Source organism: Buteo buteo, chromosome 7, assembly GCF_964188355.1.
Source record: "Buteo buteo chromosome 7, bButBut1.hap1.1, whole genome shotgun sequence".
Taxonomy (NCBI): Eukaryota; Metazoa; Chordata; class Aves; order Accipitriformes; family Accipitridae; genus Buteo; species Buteo buteo.
Window position 1 is genome coordinate 42,384,177 of NC_134177.1, and position 19,236 is coordinate 42,403,412.

Sequence of the window (19,236 nt, forward strand, 5' to 3'; positions counted from 1 at the left end):
GGTGACCAGCCAAATGAGGATTCCCTCAGCTCACAAATCCACATCTTCTGAGCCAAGTGGAAATACTGTATGAGCTAAGCAAAACAGAGTTTTGTGGGTTTGGGGTTTGTTTTTGGTTTTGTTTTTTTTTTAAACGATGTGAAGAGCAAGCAAAAAACCCCAAATTATGAAGCAACACATACTAGAGTCAGAGCTGAAAATACAAATCCAACTTGGAGGAAAGAAGGTGATACAAAAAACATTGCATTAAACTGATGCTATTTTGATTTTAGATTCAAATCTAAAGAAATGCATTAGCCCATGCAGACATAAAAAGTACAAAGAAGTCTTAATAGTATGTGAACTCCAGAGCACAGCCCATCTGCTGAAAAATGAAGGCTACTAAAGATGGACAGCTTTACTGTCAGGGCATCCACATGCAGAAAATTCACGACACCGAACAACTTTAGCTGACAGTCATCTCTCCTGTAAAGCCTTGATCTCAAAGAGTTAAGAACACTGATTTAGACCCAACAGCAGTTGCTGTATCAAATGCGGGGTGGGGGGGCAACGTGGATAAACACAGAGGACTGAACAGCAGTAGCAGCACATATCCATAGAAAAACAGTATTATATGGTGCCAAGGAAGGAAATTAAATAGAAGGATGCCCAAATGCTTGAAAGCACTGCTTAAAACAAACCTAATATGAAGTCTGACCTTGTCAGTCTTCAGCCCTGGGAGGGCTCAGCTTCCACTGTGCAGAGGTGGAATGGACACAGACATCACACACCAGCAGTGGGACAGGAGCTATATGCAGGTTCACTAACAGCACTTTAGCGCTAAAAAACTTTGGCCTTTGTGGAGGAACAGTAAACTCTTGGCACAGATATGGTCATTTCAATTTTGTTCATTTTACTGCAGTAATAAGGATACTGCTTTACAGATGCCACAGTTGATATATGCAAAAATGTGAAAGAGAGTAGATAATTTCCAGCTTTCTTGGTTAAAGCATACAACTCTCACCAAGGTCTAAAAAAAAAAAAAAATTTAAAAAAATTAAAAAATCTCTTCCCTCAAGATTTCAAGATATTTCTTTTACCAAAGTATGGTGGTTTTCCCCCTGTTTTTTAAAGACAATAGCAAGGAAAAAAAAAACAAACACCAAAACCAAACCACCAAAGAAGCTTCTAATGCAGAAAACATTTCTGTGAAAATATGGAAGAGGTAGAAAATCCTGGATTGTATTTAACGAGTGAACAAGGTCACAAATTAAGCAGTCTGAGAATTTCTGGTAGCTTAGCCCTGAAATAGTCTCCCTTTTTTCTACCCCCCACCCCCTTCACTACTGAGCCTAAAATGCAAGACCAACAAGAACACATGATACAGCCTGCATTGGTATGGGCAAATACATGGCCGAAGTCACAGGAGCACATTCTTCAGGGCTCATGAACCATCACATGACAAACATCACAAGAAGCCAATTTACTAAACACAATTTAAACTTGAAAAAGTTAATAATAATAAAAAAAACATTATGGAAACACCTCTTAGGAAGGGAAGAGCTACACTTGAAAAGACAGCAGCGAACAACAAAGCAAAGATCAGTTCTCATGTTATCTGAAACTTTTGATTGCTAGTGCTACCATATAGGCTAGTATTGCTTAAAGTTCCTAGTATATACTTTTAGTTACATAGCTTACAGTCAATAAAAAAGTTGACCAGCAGTCAGTGAAGACCTTGTCAATAAGCCTCTCACAAAGATAAAAATATTTGAATTTAATTGCATAGACCTGAGCTAAAACTTTTCTGATTCTGCATGTTTGAATAGCAGCAGCCTGTTCATTTGCTATAAAGCTTATATGTAAGAGTGACTACTTTTTCAAAAAGCAAGAGGACATGCAATCCACAATCCCTCTCCTTAGCTGTCAAGAAGGACTGACAGCTATTCAGAAGAAAACACATACAAGGTCTGCTTCCAACTCCAATCAGGTAAATGGAAATAAAAGCAGAACTGCCTCTTAACAAGATGGCACTGTACAAACTGATTTTCACACTTCTATCTGTATTGATTTCAGTGCCAGGACAAAGGAACTTGTTTCTTATTTCATAAGAGCCACTTTCACTGGAAAAGTTTCAAAGCTATACTAACATTTTATCCCAACAATTTAATTAGGGATTGGTCCAATCCTGGAGTAGTGCTCAACGCTCAGGGATCCTGAAGGCTCTTAACTGTTTAAAAATGTTACAATGATCTGCAGGGCCACTACCAAATAGATCACTGTAGACTCATCCTTGGGATTAAGTCATCTCTATTTGTGAGCCCTTATGTGATGATCTGTCTATTACAGAGCATAAGTACTGCATGAAAGCCTCTTCAAGGCCTTCACCACCATCTGTGAATTACATTATTAACAATGGTATGAACTTCCTAAGAGCATCTGGTTCTCTCCCCACCCCCTTCTCAAATCACTGGAAAGCTCTTCAGTATCAAAAGAGGCATGGGCGAAGCTGTTTTCCTCCTTTCCCTCTCTCCCCACCTTCCCCTGCCCTCCAACAGCAGAGGATAGATGGGGGTCAGTTCTCCATTTCCATACCCTACATATATTCTACACAACTCTTGCTATTGTTAAATGAAGATGAACGAAAACAACTAAGCGACGCATGTACCACAGGCATTTTGTTGGGAAAAGCGGAAGTTTATTTCATCGTTTTGCAGAGGCAGCATCTGAAGTATGCTACTGAACTGCTGCTGCAGAACGCATGCACTGAGGCACAAACGGGGACTAAACAGTCCTACCCCAAGAGCTCACTTTTCACCAGCACAATTCCCAAACTTAACCAAAAGCAGGCAGCAGCCATTAAGCCAACTTGAATAGTTACTGCTGTAGCTAACTTTCTGGATGCAAGGAAGTATTTTGTCATCCCAATCCTCCTCCCCACCAAGTATGTTTCAGAAGCTTATTCTGAAAACATGCCAGCTTCTTGTAAACAAGAAGTAGGAAGAGGCAGTATCACCTGGGACATCAGAGCACACTCTCCACTGAACTTTGCACAGAGTTCACAACAACCAGCCTCCTTGGCTACTCTAAGGGATCATTTACTCTTGCAGGAACAGAGTTCTTCCTATCTCTCTTAAGAGCCTCTCGTCACCTCAACTTTCTGTATACATCAGCAGCAGTTTTTCCATTCTGTTTTTCACAGTATAATTCTTTAGTTGCGCAGTTCAGACAACATTGTTACAGCCCTGCAAGATACAGCATCTTCCTCTGTCTTAAGTTAGCAGCAGTATTTCTTGAAAGAAAAGAGCAACATTATGGCTCGCTCAATAAAGACTTCTATTCAGCAAGAAACAGCATCCAAACCAAACAATCCTGTAATGTGCAATAACAGGCAGAAAATAACGGTTGGGGGGAGGGAGACAACAATGTTTCTGCACAAAGTCACATGAACCCTTCTTCTAACATACTGTTTCTCTTATGCCCATGTTTCAAATAAATAAATAATCAGGCATATGTTGAGATGCTGGGACACTAGCATCTAGAACATACTCCTACTGTAATTAAAGGTAAATACAGAATTTCTTCAAGTCTACAAAATAATGGGCAAGTGTGTTTATTCAGGGGCACCATCACTCTGATGTGCTGCCCGAATGCACACTCTGTTTGTGGGTCATAAGAGGAAGTATGCAGTTACTGTTGACGTCAAGCTACAGGAGGGGTGGAAGCTAGATGCACATGGTAGCTAGCCTCCAGGATGGTTCTGCCAGAGTTTAATTTTATTTCGGTCATGACTAGTCACTCTGCTTTGGATGGCAGGTCAAGCTGAAGATGAACCACTATCCAGACTCCTGGGAAAGGACATAGTTATGTTTTTATGCAGCCATTTAAACAAGTCAAGAGAGCCATAAGAAAATTAAACAAGTTTTATGAGTGGCTTTAGAGGGTCAGCTTAACAACTGAATCCCAAACTCTTATTCCCTATAGCTTATTGGGAGGGGTGCAGGGAGAAGAAAAGCAAAGAAAACGGCAAATCTTGGAGCAAATTAGTGGCAATTAGAGATGGGCTCTGCCAAGCCCTGCTCCCAACATACAGTGGGAACACAGCATCCTATCGAAAGGATCTTACGATTATAACATTGATATCTGGAATCACAGCAGCTAAAATTGGAATGAATTCCCATCTTTCAAACAGTATGTACAGGTGACCATGTAATCCAATTAGCTAATATTTTGCTAAATCAGTGTATTGAATATCACCCGATGAGCTCATTTTTGGAGCCAGTTCAATGCCTCACTTCTAGGACTGATGTCAGTGTCACATGCTTGGAGAGGATCAGTCTGCAGCTGGATATTTTAAAGCCTTCTATTAGGAGTACAGAAAAGTCAGCGGATTTCAACAGCATCAACTAATGAATTTGTGTTTTATCATAACAATTTAGTCACCAGACCCAGCTGTCAATATCTCTGTGAGAATATCAGGCCATTTCAGACAGTTTCCCCCTCCCTCTGCTTTAAGCCACTAGATGGAAACTGAAGAATGTAGCAACTAAGTTGTTTCAACAGAGAAAGTTGTTTCAACAGAAAAGGAAATCAACAGAAAGACAAGGAAACAGGAAACTCTCACTGATTCTGAATGGCTCATGATAAAATGATTAACCATTGAGGGACACTAAACTCAGCAGCTGTAAAAATACATAAACAAACAAACAATAGTAGGGTAAAGGTGTTAAGCATCAGTAGCACAAATGCTTCAAGTGGTAACATTCAACCCTACCTTCAAATCCCACTCACTCACAGTCCAACTGTGAAGCCATCTTTTATTTTGACTTAATACAGGGATGTCACTGAAGTTCAGTGGCAAGTGTTCATGCAGTATCGGTGAAGTCTCCCGCACTTTGATGCCCACTGCTTGCACTTTGTACCAACAAGTAGGAATAGATTTGCATTACACAAATAAGCAGTGTCTTCATTGTGCAACTGCATGCGACTTTTTCGGAGAAAAACAATGCTCAAATACAAGGAGTGTTGTGTGCATCAGGCTACAGAGTGGGTGGTAGTGATGTTGTCAGAAAGCACTCAGCACTGCTTACCTCCACGCCCATTGACTTCAGTAGAAGGCTACATACGAAAAGTCTCTGAAGATGAAGTTGAAGTGTTCCCTAACCCATGGCGCTGTCCATACACTATACTTAAGAAAGAGACAAAACAAAAAAACCACAGAAGTGAAGCGGCATGAAATTGTAGCTTTTTTTTTTTTTAAAAGACTCTTGCAGTCCCCATTCTAGTTAAGAAATCAGACTGTACACCCATCAGTTCTGAGCAAGCCCTTCACCACACTGCCTGAGCCTTTTACATCTCTAGAATGTAGGATGAGAACAATGGTAATTTACTGCATGCTTACATTGCTCCCGGAAGACCTTGGATGAAGATGCCTTAAACCTTCATGTTCTGCTCAACCGTTAAATTGTTCAGTGAGACTAGCTAGTTTAGGCAGGGGCTGTATGAAAACACAGAGCCCTCATATATAGCACAGGGCAGGGCCCATTTTAAAGATCCCTGGGAGCTTCTCTCAAAGAAGTCCACAAGCTCTGCATCTGTTTCAAGAGCAATTCAGTTCACCCTCATGCAGGCTACAAGTTTAATCTGTAATAGCTTTAAGAACAGGACAGTCAAAGGCAAGAAGCCCTAAACTGCCATGGACATGAAGCCCGATATACAGGATTGCCAGAGCAATGAGCAGCTCAAGATACCTCCAGAGGAGGTGGCAGACAGACCAGGCACTTGAACTTCAGCGTGTGACAGACACCCTGCTTGCACTGTGGGAACCTACAGGCGGATAAATACGTTTGGTGTACAGACTGCAGCCGGGGTTGGGGAAGGTTATTATAACCGAGACAAACTACCTCACAGTATTACTAGTGGTTAACTCCCAGAGGCTTATGACGTATTTTCAGACTGTAGTTTTTATGCTGGGCATTCAGTCAAAGAAGGAAGATACTAAAGGAAATAAGATCCTTACATGTACAAGTTCTTATTTAGCTGCCTGTGTTCAGTAAGACATTCCCTCTCATTTTAAGATGCTTTTAAATTCAGTGTACCTCAAAGGTTTGAAGTGAGCAGAATGCACCCTTAATTCCGAACTATCCCATTTTCAGCCAGAACTCCTCTATACAGAGCTCCATTTTTTCAGAGGTTTGAAGCTATTTGGCAGTTGTATACAGCCTGAACCAGCCTGCACATTTTTCTCTCTCTCTCTTTTTTTTTTTTTTAATTTTAGACTTAATGTAGCATGTACTCTCAGAAAGGTTTACAATGCAGTCTTTTGTAGTTAACTTGCTCCAAGCTGGGCCACTGCCAGGTTGTTATCAATGACATTTTAAAGCAGATGAATGAAGTTCTTATTATGGTGACAAGCAGAATTGTGATATGGCACATGCATACACTGGAAGAAGAGAGCTTGCTATTAGTTTGTCAGGTTAATAAATAAATAGTGATTTCATGAATAAAAGCCTTTTATTAGGAAACAAAAGAACAAAATTAATATTTATAAAGCTTTAGTCATTTAGAGCACCCTTTAAAATAAGATTATTCCATTTCAGTCAGAGCCACCATCATGGACTAGAGATTCTTCAACACTGCTTACCCTCCTAATTCTCTTACCATAGCAGTGCAATGCAGCAAACAAAGCTCTGCCTTCTGAACTGGTTCAGGCCAGGCTCAGGCCTGTTCCACTACTCCTTCATGAGCAAGATACTCAGTTTGAGGCTGACAATATTGAAGGCCCATGACAGCAAACATTTCTGTTGTCTTCAGGACTGCAGCTAGAGGCTGCACTTGTTGGAAGAGCTGTTGGTTCCTTATCACAGCAGGAAGTTCTCACGTTTTACACAGTGTGCTTCCACACCACACAGAGGTACTGAAATCAAGCCAAGCCAAGAAGAGTGACGCTATGCGTTAGCAAAACTGACTGCTATCAGAAGTCAGCTGGCAAATCGCTTCCCATCCTCTGCCCCCTGAAAAGATTCTTCCCTAATACCCTGTTGGTATCTCTCAACCACTTCAGAGTTCTTCAGTATTTCCCACGGTGAACTTCAGCATGTGTAAAGAAATGTTCACCATCAAAGGAAAGTTTAAAAAGAGTGAAGTATGTCCAGGATGTCCTACTTCATAGCAAGCAAATTAAATTCTGACAAATACAGATTGCTTCTCACCTGAAGCTATCTTTGCACATACCCCCTTTGGCTCAAGGCATTCTGTGCTTGCCTGTTCTAAAACCAAACTTGCAAGTTTAAACTTTGACCAAGCTAAGTAGTTTTGGGTTGGGTTTTGTTTTGGGGGGGTTTGTTTGTAGGAGGGGGGCATTGTTTAGTGGGGGGTTTGTTGTGTTTGTTTTCTAATTTTTTTTTTTTTTTTAAATGAGACACAACTCAAGTTTAGAATCAAGATGCGAGCAGTTACTGGAGTTTAAAAATTTATTTTGGCTCATGCCGCCATCTCCCCGAATACTAAAAAGATTTAAAACTTTTCCCTTCTCCTCAAGGGAAAGTCAAGTTTGAACTTCCTCACTCCTAAGAGAGCCAAATAGTTATTTTGGGGCAGTTTCCATCTCAGCCATCTACAGTCAATGTTAACAGATCTAAGTTAAATAGAGCTTCCTCCAGACAAGAGCAGTTTCTGGTGTATGTGTAAAAAGAGAAAAATTCCACTTCAAAGACCAGAAGTGTAGGTTGCAGAAGCCTGTGGCACAGTTGTTATCTTTGCAGCATGAAGCACAAGTTGAGATCAGGGATCTGTAAAGTATGTGAAAAATATTCATTTCACCCACTGAGACTATGCAAACTCTACTCCAGTCCTACTATAAACGTTAACTGATAATGCCTCCTTTGCCTTAAAGTTTATATAACTATGCCCAACTTTTGGGAAAGCATCTGAAAGTATGCTATGTTCATACTGTTTTGCCCTGATAACCTCTTTTATTTAAGAATCAGGAGCAGAGCAGAAGCTGCACAGAAAGAAAATTCACCCCCAGCACATCACTGAGGCAGTCACCCCCAGCCACCTCACAGCAAAGTGCTGAGGGACACAGCGGCAGGCCAACACAAAAAGCAAGAGATAACATATTAATATTTGATTTCCATGTGCAACTGTACTGGCAAGTTTATGCAATATTAGACTTGACCCACAGTACAGGGATAGCTGCTGTCTGGAGATTCATTTAAGTGTTGAAATTCAGGCTTACACATTCTATGAACTGCTGCGCAACCAAAATACGACCAAGAAAGAAGAAATGCCACAAAGAGCAAAAAAGCCTAAGTTGTCCTGTTTCACTTCGCTTTTTGAAGTCACAAGCTTGCTACCCCACATAAGCACAACTCAGCTGAAAACAAAAACAGAGGAAACTCCCAGTAATGAAACTCACTAGATGTTACATAAGAAAAACATTTGTTCAGAAAGTGAATTAAGTCTTTGTCAACTATTCTGCAACTTTAAAAGGCTAAGGAGAAGGCTGTCATTTCGAGGTTTACACTTCACCCAGGAAGACAATATAATATGGCAGCTAGTTAACTGTTTCATAACCACATTTTGAAGCACTGTATTTAAATACAGTGGTTACAGCATCATCTGAAGAACAGGCCCAGAGCTGTTTGTCTTTAAACTATTTTAAACTCTTGAGGACAACTGTGGAAAGGAAAACAAACAAAAAAATGACAACAACAAAAACAAAGACCAGCAAAAAAAGAATCAATTCTTATTCCAGAAACACCTTTATCTTGTCACCTAGTATTTCCTCTTGCAACTAGGTTTAGCTCCTGTCTGTAGGTCAGAGAGCTGAGTCACTTTCCTGCTTGCCCCACAGCTACTTATGAGCTAAATTTTCAGTGTGACACCCTGTTTCCTACAGAAGATGCTCCAGAAGTCAGGACTACTGCAAAGAAACAGCAGACTCAAAAGGATGCCTGCTACCATACAAGAAGTGGGCCATCTCACAGACAACTGCTGACTACTCTGCTCCTAAGCATCGACATTCACATACAGAAGAAGGTCTGTATTTTTAATGACAGTTTGCTAAGGACTGGCCCTTTCCTGGCTGAGCAAGACCTTGCAAATTTTTTTCAGACAGAGGGATAGCAGCCCACAGGTTTTCCACATGCAAGTGAAGGTTAGGGGCTTTTGTTTTTAAATGCCTGGAACGTGGCACTCGGGACTCTTAAGCATTCAGTAGCTTCAGAGATTCGTGGGAAACTCCAACTTCAGATGGATTAAGCCAAAGGGTTGGTCCTGCATCATGCACAAGACACAGACTACCTCTAACTACCAACAAAGCTCTCCTTTGGAGAGTAAAGCATTTTACACATGCAAGGCATATGTCCTAACCCTCCTTCCCGTCATCATGCTAAAAGGTATAGAGATGAAAAGCCTAGTGTTTTGTTTTGTTTTTTTCTTAAGAATCCTAGTATACACATTTCTCAGATGTTAACTATTGAAGCTAAACCAAGCTAGTTCAACAAGTCTTAAAAGTTCTTGCTTCAATTTTAAATGTAATAATTCTGTTCATCAAAACAGAAGGGACGTGGTAGCAGCCAGGAAGAGTAATAGGACAACCACAGTTCCCTGTGACAGGACCAGCTTTCCACATTAAAATTCACTTTTCAGATATTTAATCCAGTTACAAGTTGAAGACTTGCTCAGCAGTTTTTGCCTTTTTGCTAAGGAGGCCTCAAGACCTAACAAATGAATGCAGTATCCCTCAACAAAACCCTTCCAGTGCCATTCTTTCCCAACTACTTCCTATTGCTTCTCATCTGTTCTAAGAGGGAAAACAAACTCTTGGATTTGGAAACTGCTCCAAATTCCCTTTGGGACATCCCCACTCACATCACAGCAAAGTCAGTCAGAGGCAAACTAACAGAAGCAGCCTGCAGATTGTCTCCTAAGGAGAGACTTGCTACAGCAAGTGTGTTAAAGCCTACCAGATAGAGAAAATATGTGACTCAATGGACCCACAGTACACAGGAGTCAGGTTTTGGTCTTCTGCCTTTCAGAAGCCTTCTGCTTTATCTCACCTCGGACTTGTTTGTGGCTCACCTCACTGGGGTGTGGGCAAGGGGCACGCAGTGCAACAAGGAGCCTGGCATCACAAGTCTCAGACCTGCACAACTCTGGAATTTACTTCCCAGAGATCTCCTGCACTGCTCTACTTGCAAAGCAGTGGAAAGCTCAAGCATCCAAGCCACCTCCTGAGCTTTGGTATGATTTGTGATAAAACAGTTCTTTCAAAATAGGTCAGATGAAATATTCTGATGTCTTTGATTACTTCAATGCAAGAAGTTTACGCTGTGGCCTTAAGTTCCTCACTAATTTCACCTTGAAACAGCCTACACTGATGCAGTAACTTCATTATTTCCATGAAGCCTCAGCTGAGGAGTTCCTCAGGAAAAAGAGGACTAGCATACCCAAAAGCAGCAAGCACCCACAAGCAAAACCCATTTCAGTGAGTGCCACAGGCATTTCATTTACCAAGGCCATAAGAAGTTCACGTCAGAGGGTATTTGCCAAGAGTTTCACGATTGCTGGCATACACAGTAAGGGTGCGTCTCACCATGGAAGCAACAAGCTGTTTAACTGTGTGACTCATCTTACAGCAACGTTTTATGCCTTCTGAGAGAAGATCAGCCTGCAATGAGCAACATTGATAAGATGCATATTCAGAGCAATTCTATTTGGGCAAAAAGCTATTGACACATTCAAAACTGCACATACAGAAGCCCACCCAAATGCCAACTAAAACACACGAACACACACACACTGCAATATTATACTATTGCAATAAGACATTTTGCAGATGACTGACAGCAATCTAATCAATTTATACAGCCCAACTCAGAAACGCAAAAATGGATTTTAGCCCTCAATTTTTTATCCCTTTAAACAGAGCACTCTGGAGGAACAGCTTCCAGCCAAAAGGTAAGAAACCCTGCCTGCCTTGTTTAAATCGCTGACTCCTTCCAGTAGGTATCACCTGTTTCTTTCTCTTGCTTCCAAGATTCCCCCCAACCTTTACACAAAAGATACGAGCTTCACTGTCACTACCTAACAAACAAATTAAAAGGATGCTCAGGTAAATCAATGGAACAGAGAGGAGACTCCTCTTAAATTCACAGGCTGAACTAAACAACCTGAAGACTTGGAACAGGCAGTTGACAAGCCTAGTGTTCTCATGTTGCAAGGCCAGTTTATATAAAAGAATTACAAGTCACAGAAGACCAGCAGCTTAGTACATACATACTTCTTGCTAATGGCACCAGCAAGAGTCAGATATGAAGACAGTAAAAGCTTCATGGCAGTTGAACTCTAAAAGTACAAGAGCATTTCTGAAGTCTTCCTGTCCAGTACATTCTTGCAAGGACCACAAGAGTTTCCAGAGTACAGATGTTCCTGAGAGCCAGTCTGCAAGACAGCCTTCTTGCTTCAGCAGAGTGAAGTTGCGCTGTGGTACTGTGAGGATGTGGTTTGTTGTAACTGAAGAATGAAACCTTGAGCTGCAGGCTGTGATGAGGGAACAGCTACATTGAGCTAAGCTGCCCAAGGGCTATTTTCTTTTCTTTTTTTTTTTTTTCATTTCCCAAGACAGAATAGTTGCAGCTATAGATCCTTCAGGATTTTTTTTCCCAGTAACTGGAAATCCTCAGGCATTACCCCTGCACAACAGCAGCCCTCTTACACTAAAATACTTCCAGGAGACTGCTTTTTGAATGGCAGTCTCCACCCAAAATAGCATTCTCCACTTAAGTGAATGTGTCACTGACTCTCAGAGTAACTGTAGATACTACATTACCCTGCCCTTTTCAACCTTCTTTCATTGCTTAAACAGCAAGAATCAATATTGGTCAAATAATGACTTATTACAGTATCACAGGCTATTTGCATTTTCAAATTACAAGCTCCTTTTCAAAACACAAGAATTTGTCACCTCCTGAGTTCCAGGGGTACATAACTTCAATGTATATTTCACTCGGTTTGTTTCAACCTAACTTCATATTTTGAAAGATGCAACTGAGCTGTATAATTGTTTTATCTAAAATGTCACAAATGGCATCATATTCAGTGGAATAAAAAAAAAAAGAAAAAGGTGAAATAAGCACACAGACAAAATCTCCCTCTTAACCTAAAAATGGCTATTTTTAGGTCAACACTGACAAAGTACTACAAGAAGCTTGGCTTTCCCCAAGAAAAGCAGGCTTCAGCTTCTAGGCCAGCTACCATAGCTTCTTTTGCCTGGACTTCACTGGTCAAGACACAAATACTCCAAAACTGACAACTTCTAAAGCAATGCCCCAGTAAATAGAACAAAAAAAAAAAAAAAGGGAGGAGGGAAGGATACGGGAGAAGTAGCTGCCAGCTTTGGAAAGAAACCTTAGAGTGAGCAATCTAATGTAAAGAGCAATATGAAAGAGGTATTTTATATTCAGTACTTCCTTAGCTCAATAAGCACAATAACAAATAGCACAGCATATTAGACCTGATAGTCAAAGTAAGTCGAAGCCAGGTCCAAATTTACACTCCTCATAAATCAGATCAAAAAAAGCCAGCAAGAAGTAAACCATTCCACTATACAAACCAAACCTAACCATCATCAGTGTCGCTGTAAGGTACAAATCCTCAGAAAAACTATAAACATACCTGGGAAATGCAAATAAAGGGTTTGCTGTTTCAGGAAGAAATTAAAAAAAAATAATCAAGCTGCCATTGAGATATCCTACAAAAGGACAGTTAGATCCCTTAAAAAAAAAAAAAAAAAGAGAAAAAAATAGACTCCTGTACTCTGCAAGTTTTAAGAATGTTTCTATATGATCCTCAGTGAGGTTCCAATTCAACTGTCATCATCCTCCTTCTCAGCTCCAAATACTGTTCTCAACCTAAAAAAGGACCTTGCATGTCATGCAGATCTCTGTAAGAACCTGGCATGTGTGTATACAATAGACAACAGATCTTCAAAGAAGGATTGGTCTTTTGTCACCAAGCAGCTTCAGCTTAACCATCAAGCTGCTCTAGGAAGAGAAGAGTCTTACCACATATGAATACATTTATACATACAAAAATTCTCTGCAATGCAAGAGCCTGGTCTTGTAGAGCTGGATAGAAACCTTCATCTTTTAACAATACAGCATCACACCCAACAAGAGGTAGAGGCCTCTTGTTTTCCTTGCAGAGGTTTCAACAGAAGTTTGAAAGACAGGGAGGAAGTTACAAATCACCTAACTAAAAACAGTTTTATCTCCCAAACAGTGACAGCTGGCAACACAGGAAATTGAGGTGTCTGTAAGGCACTATGAGAAGTTTGCCTAAAGCAGGAGTCAGCACATTCTTTTGGTCCACTGCCTCTGAAAACTTCAGTTTTCAGAATGAGCTATGGCTACACCTGAAAAACATCAGTTGAGGAAAACCAGCAAACAACAGATGATAGCATCTTTAAGTATCAGGCATTTCTGTCTACTAAATATTTCATAAGAAGCTTCTGTTCTTGTTCCATTGTAGTCCCCTCCAAAAATCAACTCTCCACAACCCTATATAAGCAGCAGCTATCAGGATCTTAACTATTTAAAAAAAAAAAAAGGAAAGAGAAGTTCTACATGAGATAGACTGGACTTATCGATGATTAAGTAAACTCACAAATACCACATTGTTTAATAGCAATTGCAGGACCAGGGGTAGAGAAATGTTATATTTAGCTTCCCCATAAATAAGTGGGAAAATATTTCCTGTATGCTCCACAAGCAAGGAGCTCTCAAGCAAAACATGACAGAAACTCCCAAACACATTTGCACGACTCTGCTTCCTGCTCAAGCTGTTCTCCTGGGATTAAGGAGGGGAAGTCAAATGGCTTAGGTTTTCATTTGCTTTAAACTTCGTTTTTTTTTTTAAACTGTGCATTTTATAACAATATATGCAGCGTATCCTCTCTTTCTGGGTCAATCGCTCCCTTCCAATAAAAGCATATTGTCTCCCTGAGGGTAGGGAAGACAAGTGAACTGCGAGAGCAGTCAGGGCCAGATTGCCTGCCCAGCTTCTTCACTTCTCAGGAAAGAGATGTAATAGACAAAGGAAAAACAGCCCTTAAAAGAAATTACAGATTTTTTATTTTTTTTTTAGAACTGTGCATAAAAATAATTTAAAAGGACAAGTTTCAATAGATTATTTCCCAATACAGATAATTATCAAAAGTCTTTTGGAAAGCTACAAAGAGTATTAGAGCAGTTTTCCACTGCTCCCATCATCATGATGACACAGATTTAATGCTAGCCTTATGACTGAAGTTACCCAACAACTTCCAGTGCCTTAGATAACAAGGCTCACAAAGGATTTTGAGTCAGGCACCTTTTACTAGCTTTTCTCTGCTTTAGCTAGAATTCTTTCTTGCAGCTTGTTTCTAGACCTGACAATGTGGCTGCTGTGCCCATACTTTTGCTACAGAGCGAGCAATAGAGATATGCCATGTTTGTCAGATAGCGTAAGACATCTGCAGCTTAACACCAACAGGAGATTGAGAGACGTTCCATGGCTTAGAGATATAAGCAGCAAAACTAACTTAAAACTTCTATGTAAACAAGGACAGTATGAACAACTGCCTCGAACAACAATGCATGCACACTAACAGCCAAGCAAGATAACTTACTCCTTTTTAAAATGTTATATTTTGGTTAACAACAGTGAGCAACTTTTTTTTTTTTAATTTAAACTCCAAAAGCAAAGGATATAGCAAATTAAATTCATACAGATTTCTTTCTGTTCGCTATGTTACAGTTGTCAAGAAAGAACCCAAAGAAAATACACTTTCATTTTTTTCCACCGAAATGAAGATGCTAGAAGGGAAGGATAGGAAAGCCCTACCACTTGACAAGCTACTGTCCTGCAAGACAGGAAATATGGCACAGATATTGGGCCAAAGAATCTGGGGTACAGATAGAAGAAGCAACAGGCTAGATTTTTTAAGTTGCCCTAGCAGAGCTGTGACTGCACGTCTGAGTAGCACTTGTGAACACTGTGGTTTTATTTCACTGCTTTTGTTCATGATGGGACTACTGTGCCTGCCTGCTATAATGCAGATGCATACTTCCAGGGCCCTTCCCTCACTTTGGCACAAGTCCTCCTCCTCCCAAAACAACCTTCTTTAAGGGATGGGAAAGAGAACACCTGCCCCTTTTATCTCCCCCCAAACACACAAAGGAGACAGGGGGAAGGAAAAAAAAAAAAAAGAAATCTTATTTTGTGTTACAAGATAAACAAAGGCCTTGACCAGCACCAAGTAGCCCCTCGTCAGGCTCATGGTATCTTTACACTTTAGTACAGTCCTGCCTTCTACCATTTTCTGCCTAACATGGCACATCAGAAGACAACTGCTCTGTTGTATAGAAGTGGAGATTGCAGTCTTACTTCTCAGAAGTGGCTGCATAACCAAAGGCCAAACCAAACAGATAGCATAAGTCTGGACAGACAATTAAGGGAATTTTACAAGTTACCGAGCGACCAGAGGGCTGTGAATATATAATCAACACTTTGCATGAACTACCCTGAAATGAATGCTCATGAGATGCTCCATGGCAATGAGAACAAGATAAAAACCTATAAATAAAAGCCATCCAATTTCAGAGTGATTCAGATCAGCTATTCCCCTGAATCCATAAGACCCAATTATAACTGTTTATAGGGCATACTTAATGCAAAAATTCAGTTTGAGGACATCAATTTCACCCTTTCTCCTTGTCTGAGAAGTTTATCTCTAAAGCAAAGAGACATCGAGCAATTTAAAAGAGAATCCATTTCTGTCCTCAAAATTCTTAGTGACCTGGAAACAGAATTAGACATAGCCATATGCTTGCACACCGACATGCTTCTTCCTTGCCCAGAAGCTGGAACAGCAAAGCTCCAGCAGTTACCAGATAATCTTTGTTCAGAAACAGCAGGGTTTCACGAAGCAAGTTAGACCCTTATACTACTCATAAAAATTATTCAGCAAGATGAGCTTTCTTTTCAAGAGGTAACTTGGAGATAGAGCTACCCGTCCATATAGAAGGAAGCTACCATCAGTTTGTAACAGATTCTTTCAACCAGTTTCACTTAAAACTGAAAGAATCAAGTCCTCCTGCTGAAGTCAACATGGATCCATAAGAACGGCAAGTGTGGAAGGCTCGCAGGACCAAATCCTTCCTAAGGACTAAAACGGTGACTGTGCTGTTGACAAGCTCTTAGCAGCTTAGGAAGGATCATCATCTGAAATGATACCAAAAGTTTTCATTAAGAAATGACAACTTTGTGACAGAGGAAGAACACACACAAGCTCAACAAAATTCTGACAGAAGGAAAGAGAAACAACCAACCCAAGCTATCCAACAAGAGGCCAAAAGGGCAGCCAAAACCCTAAAGCGTGGTTAGGAAGTTATAACAGGAAATGCAGAAGTACTCAAACAATAGCAGTTAAGGGCAGAATGTAATGAACATCATTTCCACTTTAGACTGCAAAAAAAGTCTGAGAAAGTAGAAGTAATTATGAGAACCAAAACCAGGGCAGGAAAACAGTCACACGCTTACTTTAGCATAGGGCACCAAGGATTTACAAAGACCACTGGTACAGAATACACCTCCGTACTACGAGATTGAAGAAAAAGAACATAAATATACTGAAAGCTGCATTCTCTGGATTTATCAGGCTTTGGAGGGAGTTGTTTATATATTTAAAAACTAAGTAGTGTTCACAAATCAGTACAGTTTCAATTTAATTTAATTGGTTGGAAAACAGCCTGGCTGTTCCAAATGGAAAAGCCTTACAGAATACAACTGATTGTTCATATATATATTAAATATTTAACAAAGGAAGGGGTTATGCATCCAACTGGGAGAAAGAAGTAAGATGCCAAGAAAGACCTACCTATTCTCACAAGATGGCTTAAATGCAAGAAATGTATGGGAAAAGGAATAGTGGAAAGGGTAAAGAAGTCAAAAGGGGGAAGCAACCTCTGAAGTAATGCAGCACATTAATATTTATAGCAGAGAAATATAAGCAAAATTAATCTGTGTTGCTAAATAAACATACCTTAGGAGAGACATGGGAATGAAAGAGGGGAGGGGAGGGGAAAAAAAAAAAAAAAAAAAAAAAAAAGGTGTTCTGACAGCTAAAATGCTGTCAGGGCAGGCAGGACCTGTCAAGTAACTGGTCTAGTTTCAGAAGAGGTTACCTAATGCAGCAAGAAATATTTTCAGAGTAGTTGGCTTTTTCATCCCCCCCCCACGACAGAAGCAACTGGGATTTCAACGCTTCCCCCCCAGAACATCTGCAAACCAGACATAGCACCAGTGTGACAACGCATGAGGTTTTTTAAGGAAAAAAGCTAACTGAGAACTAAGCATACAGAAAGTGCAAGCAAGCTCACTGTTTTCATTCTCATCCTTAGTTTTATTAGAAACAAGACACATAATCGGTAGGTAGCAGTTTAAGGGGTTAACAAGAATTTACAATACAGAAGTACTAAAACAACAGCCCGTACCAAGTTTAAAGAGCATGGAAAGCAAGAAGTCTTTAGCGCTGACTGCCTCACTTCCTGATTCAGGGCAGCAATGAGAACATCTGCTCATTCTGCACAGCTCACCCAGAGATTTGAAATCTGACCTTTCTGTATCTGTCTTGGGCTTGACACAGTCTCTTGAAGATTATGTGCAACATTCAAAAAAAGGAAAAATAAATAAATAAATAAATAAAATCTTAGCTCTTCGCAAAGGAAGGACCACGTACTGGAGATACCCAGAGGGTACTGTCAGATTAAATCATTTTACAACAGCAGTAGCCCGAACAATGTCAGTTTGCTTCCACGCACGCTTCCCGCCTCTCTCCCACCACATACAATGAAAACAAAATTCAACCAGCCTGCTTTATTTAGACAGCTCCGCGCTACAGATGGGGCAGCAGCACCTTTACACAGGGGCTCAGCATCGCGGCTGGCTCTGCCCAGGACCCTGCGGGAACCACTCGGGCTGAGGTGCCCCAGAGTCCCCTCAGCAGCCTGAGGGCTGGGAGCGCTGAGCCCCACCGGCTTCCCCCCCCCACACCCCCCCAAACCCGGGCCTGCCGAGGGGCACCCAGGACCCCCGCCTCTCCCCTCGCTTGTCACCAGGCCACAGCGACGCGAGGGCCCCGCAGGGCTGTCTGACCCCGTTTTCAGGGACCGAAGGCAGCGGCCGCCCACCTCAGCGGCCCCGGCCCGCCCGCCGCTGCCCACACGGAGCTGTCAGGGCCCGGCGACCGGCGGGAAGGAGGGCGGGGGGGGGGGGGGGTTAGGGGGGGGGTGGGGGGGGTAAGCGAGCGGTCTGGCGCGCGCATGCGCACCGCCGCGCGCCGGACCCTAACGGCCACCAACCGCCGCGCTCCCCTCAGCGCCGGGCGGGCGCCTGACGGTCGGACTCACCGAGGCGCAGGGGCTGGAGGTGGCGCTGGGGGTAGGCGAGCGCTGCACCGTGACCAGAGCCATCGAGGCGCGGCGGAGGCCCCCTCCGTCCGGCCGAGCGCGGTGTTGGGGGGGGGGGGGGCCTTACTCCATAGCGAGTACCGGCGGCGGGAGGGCGGGGAGGGAAGCGGAGGTGGCGCGGCGCCGGCCGCAGGGGGCAGCAGCTCCACACGCGCCAACGGCCTCTCGCCGACTGAGGCGCGCTGGGGCTGGGCCGGCCGGGCACAATAAGGCGCCAGGGCGCATGCGCCACCTGTCAGCGCGGCGCCGCCCCCCGGGCCGCCGCGGAGGGTTAACCCCTGCCGCGCCGCCTGGCTCCCGCCCGGCCCCTGCGAGGCAGGCTGGCAGCGCCCACGGCTCGTGGGCCTGGCGTGTGTGTGTGTGTGTGTAAGGGGCTGTCTCGTCATTCCCTCGACGGCCTCTCAGCCCGAGAGATGAGTTATAGTTATGTGTGCCAGCTTGGCTGCGGCCACGCAGAGTGTCCCTCCTGGCAGGGCACTCTGGTGTGCGAAAGGGATGGGGTTTTTGGAATCCCATCCTGCTGGGAGCCGTAACAATGCGTATGGCACTGTACTCAGTGAGCCTTGGCCTTAATGCTCACGTACTGTAGCTTTTCCTTCGGTTAGGGGGCAATAGTAACTCTTTCTGCAATGAAAACAGCATATAACACCTATTTATACATCAATGCACAAGCCCAAACACTAAAAAACTATAAGTATACATGGTGTTTAAAGCATTCAAACATCCCCAGAATGCAATACTG

At 42.3% G+C, this 19,236-nt stretch overlaps 1 protein-coding gene across 2 annotated transcripts in view; it reads right to left on the minus strand.

Annotated features, from left to right (window-relative positions):
- SSH2 (slingshot protein phosphatase 2) overlaps positions 1-18,512 on the minus strand; it is a 104,431-nt gene extending 85,919 nt beyond the window's left edge. The window contains exon 1 of one of the 2 annotated variants that reach the window (XM_075032778.1): positions 18,435-18,512. In XM_075032778.1, the coding sequence (XP_074888879.1) occupies positions 18,435-18,497 (63 nt within the window). In that variant the 5' untranslated portion in view covers positions 18,498-18,512. Of the gene's footprint in view, positions 1-5,069; positions 5,097-18,434 lie in introns of those variants that run through there. The other variant, XM_075032784.1, reaches the window with a different exon arrangement.
- Positions 18,513-19,236: the final 724 nt, after the last annotated feature.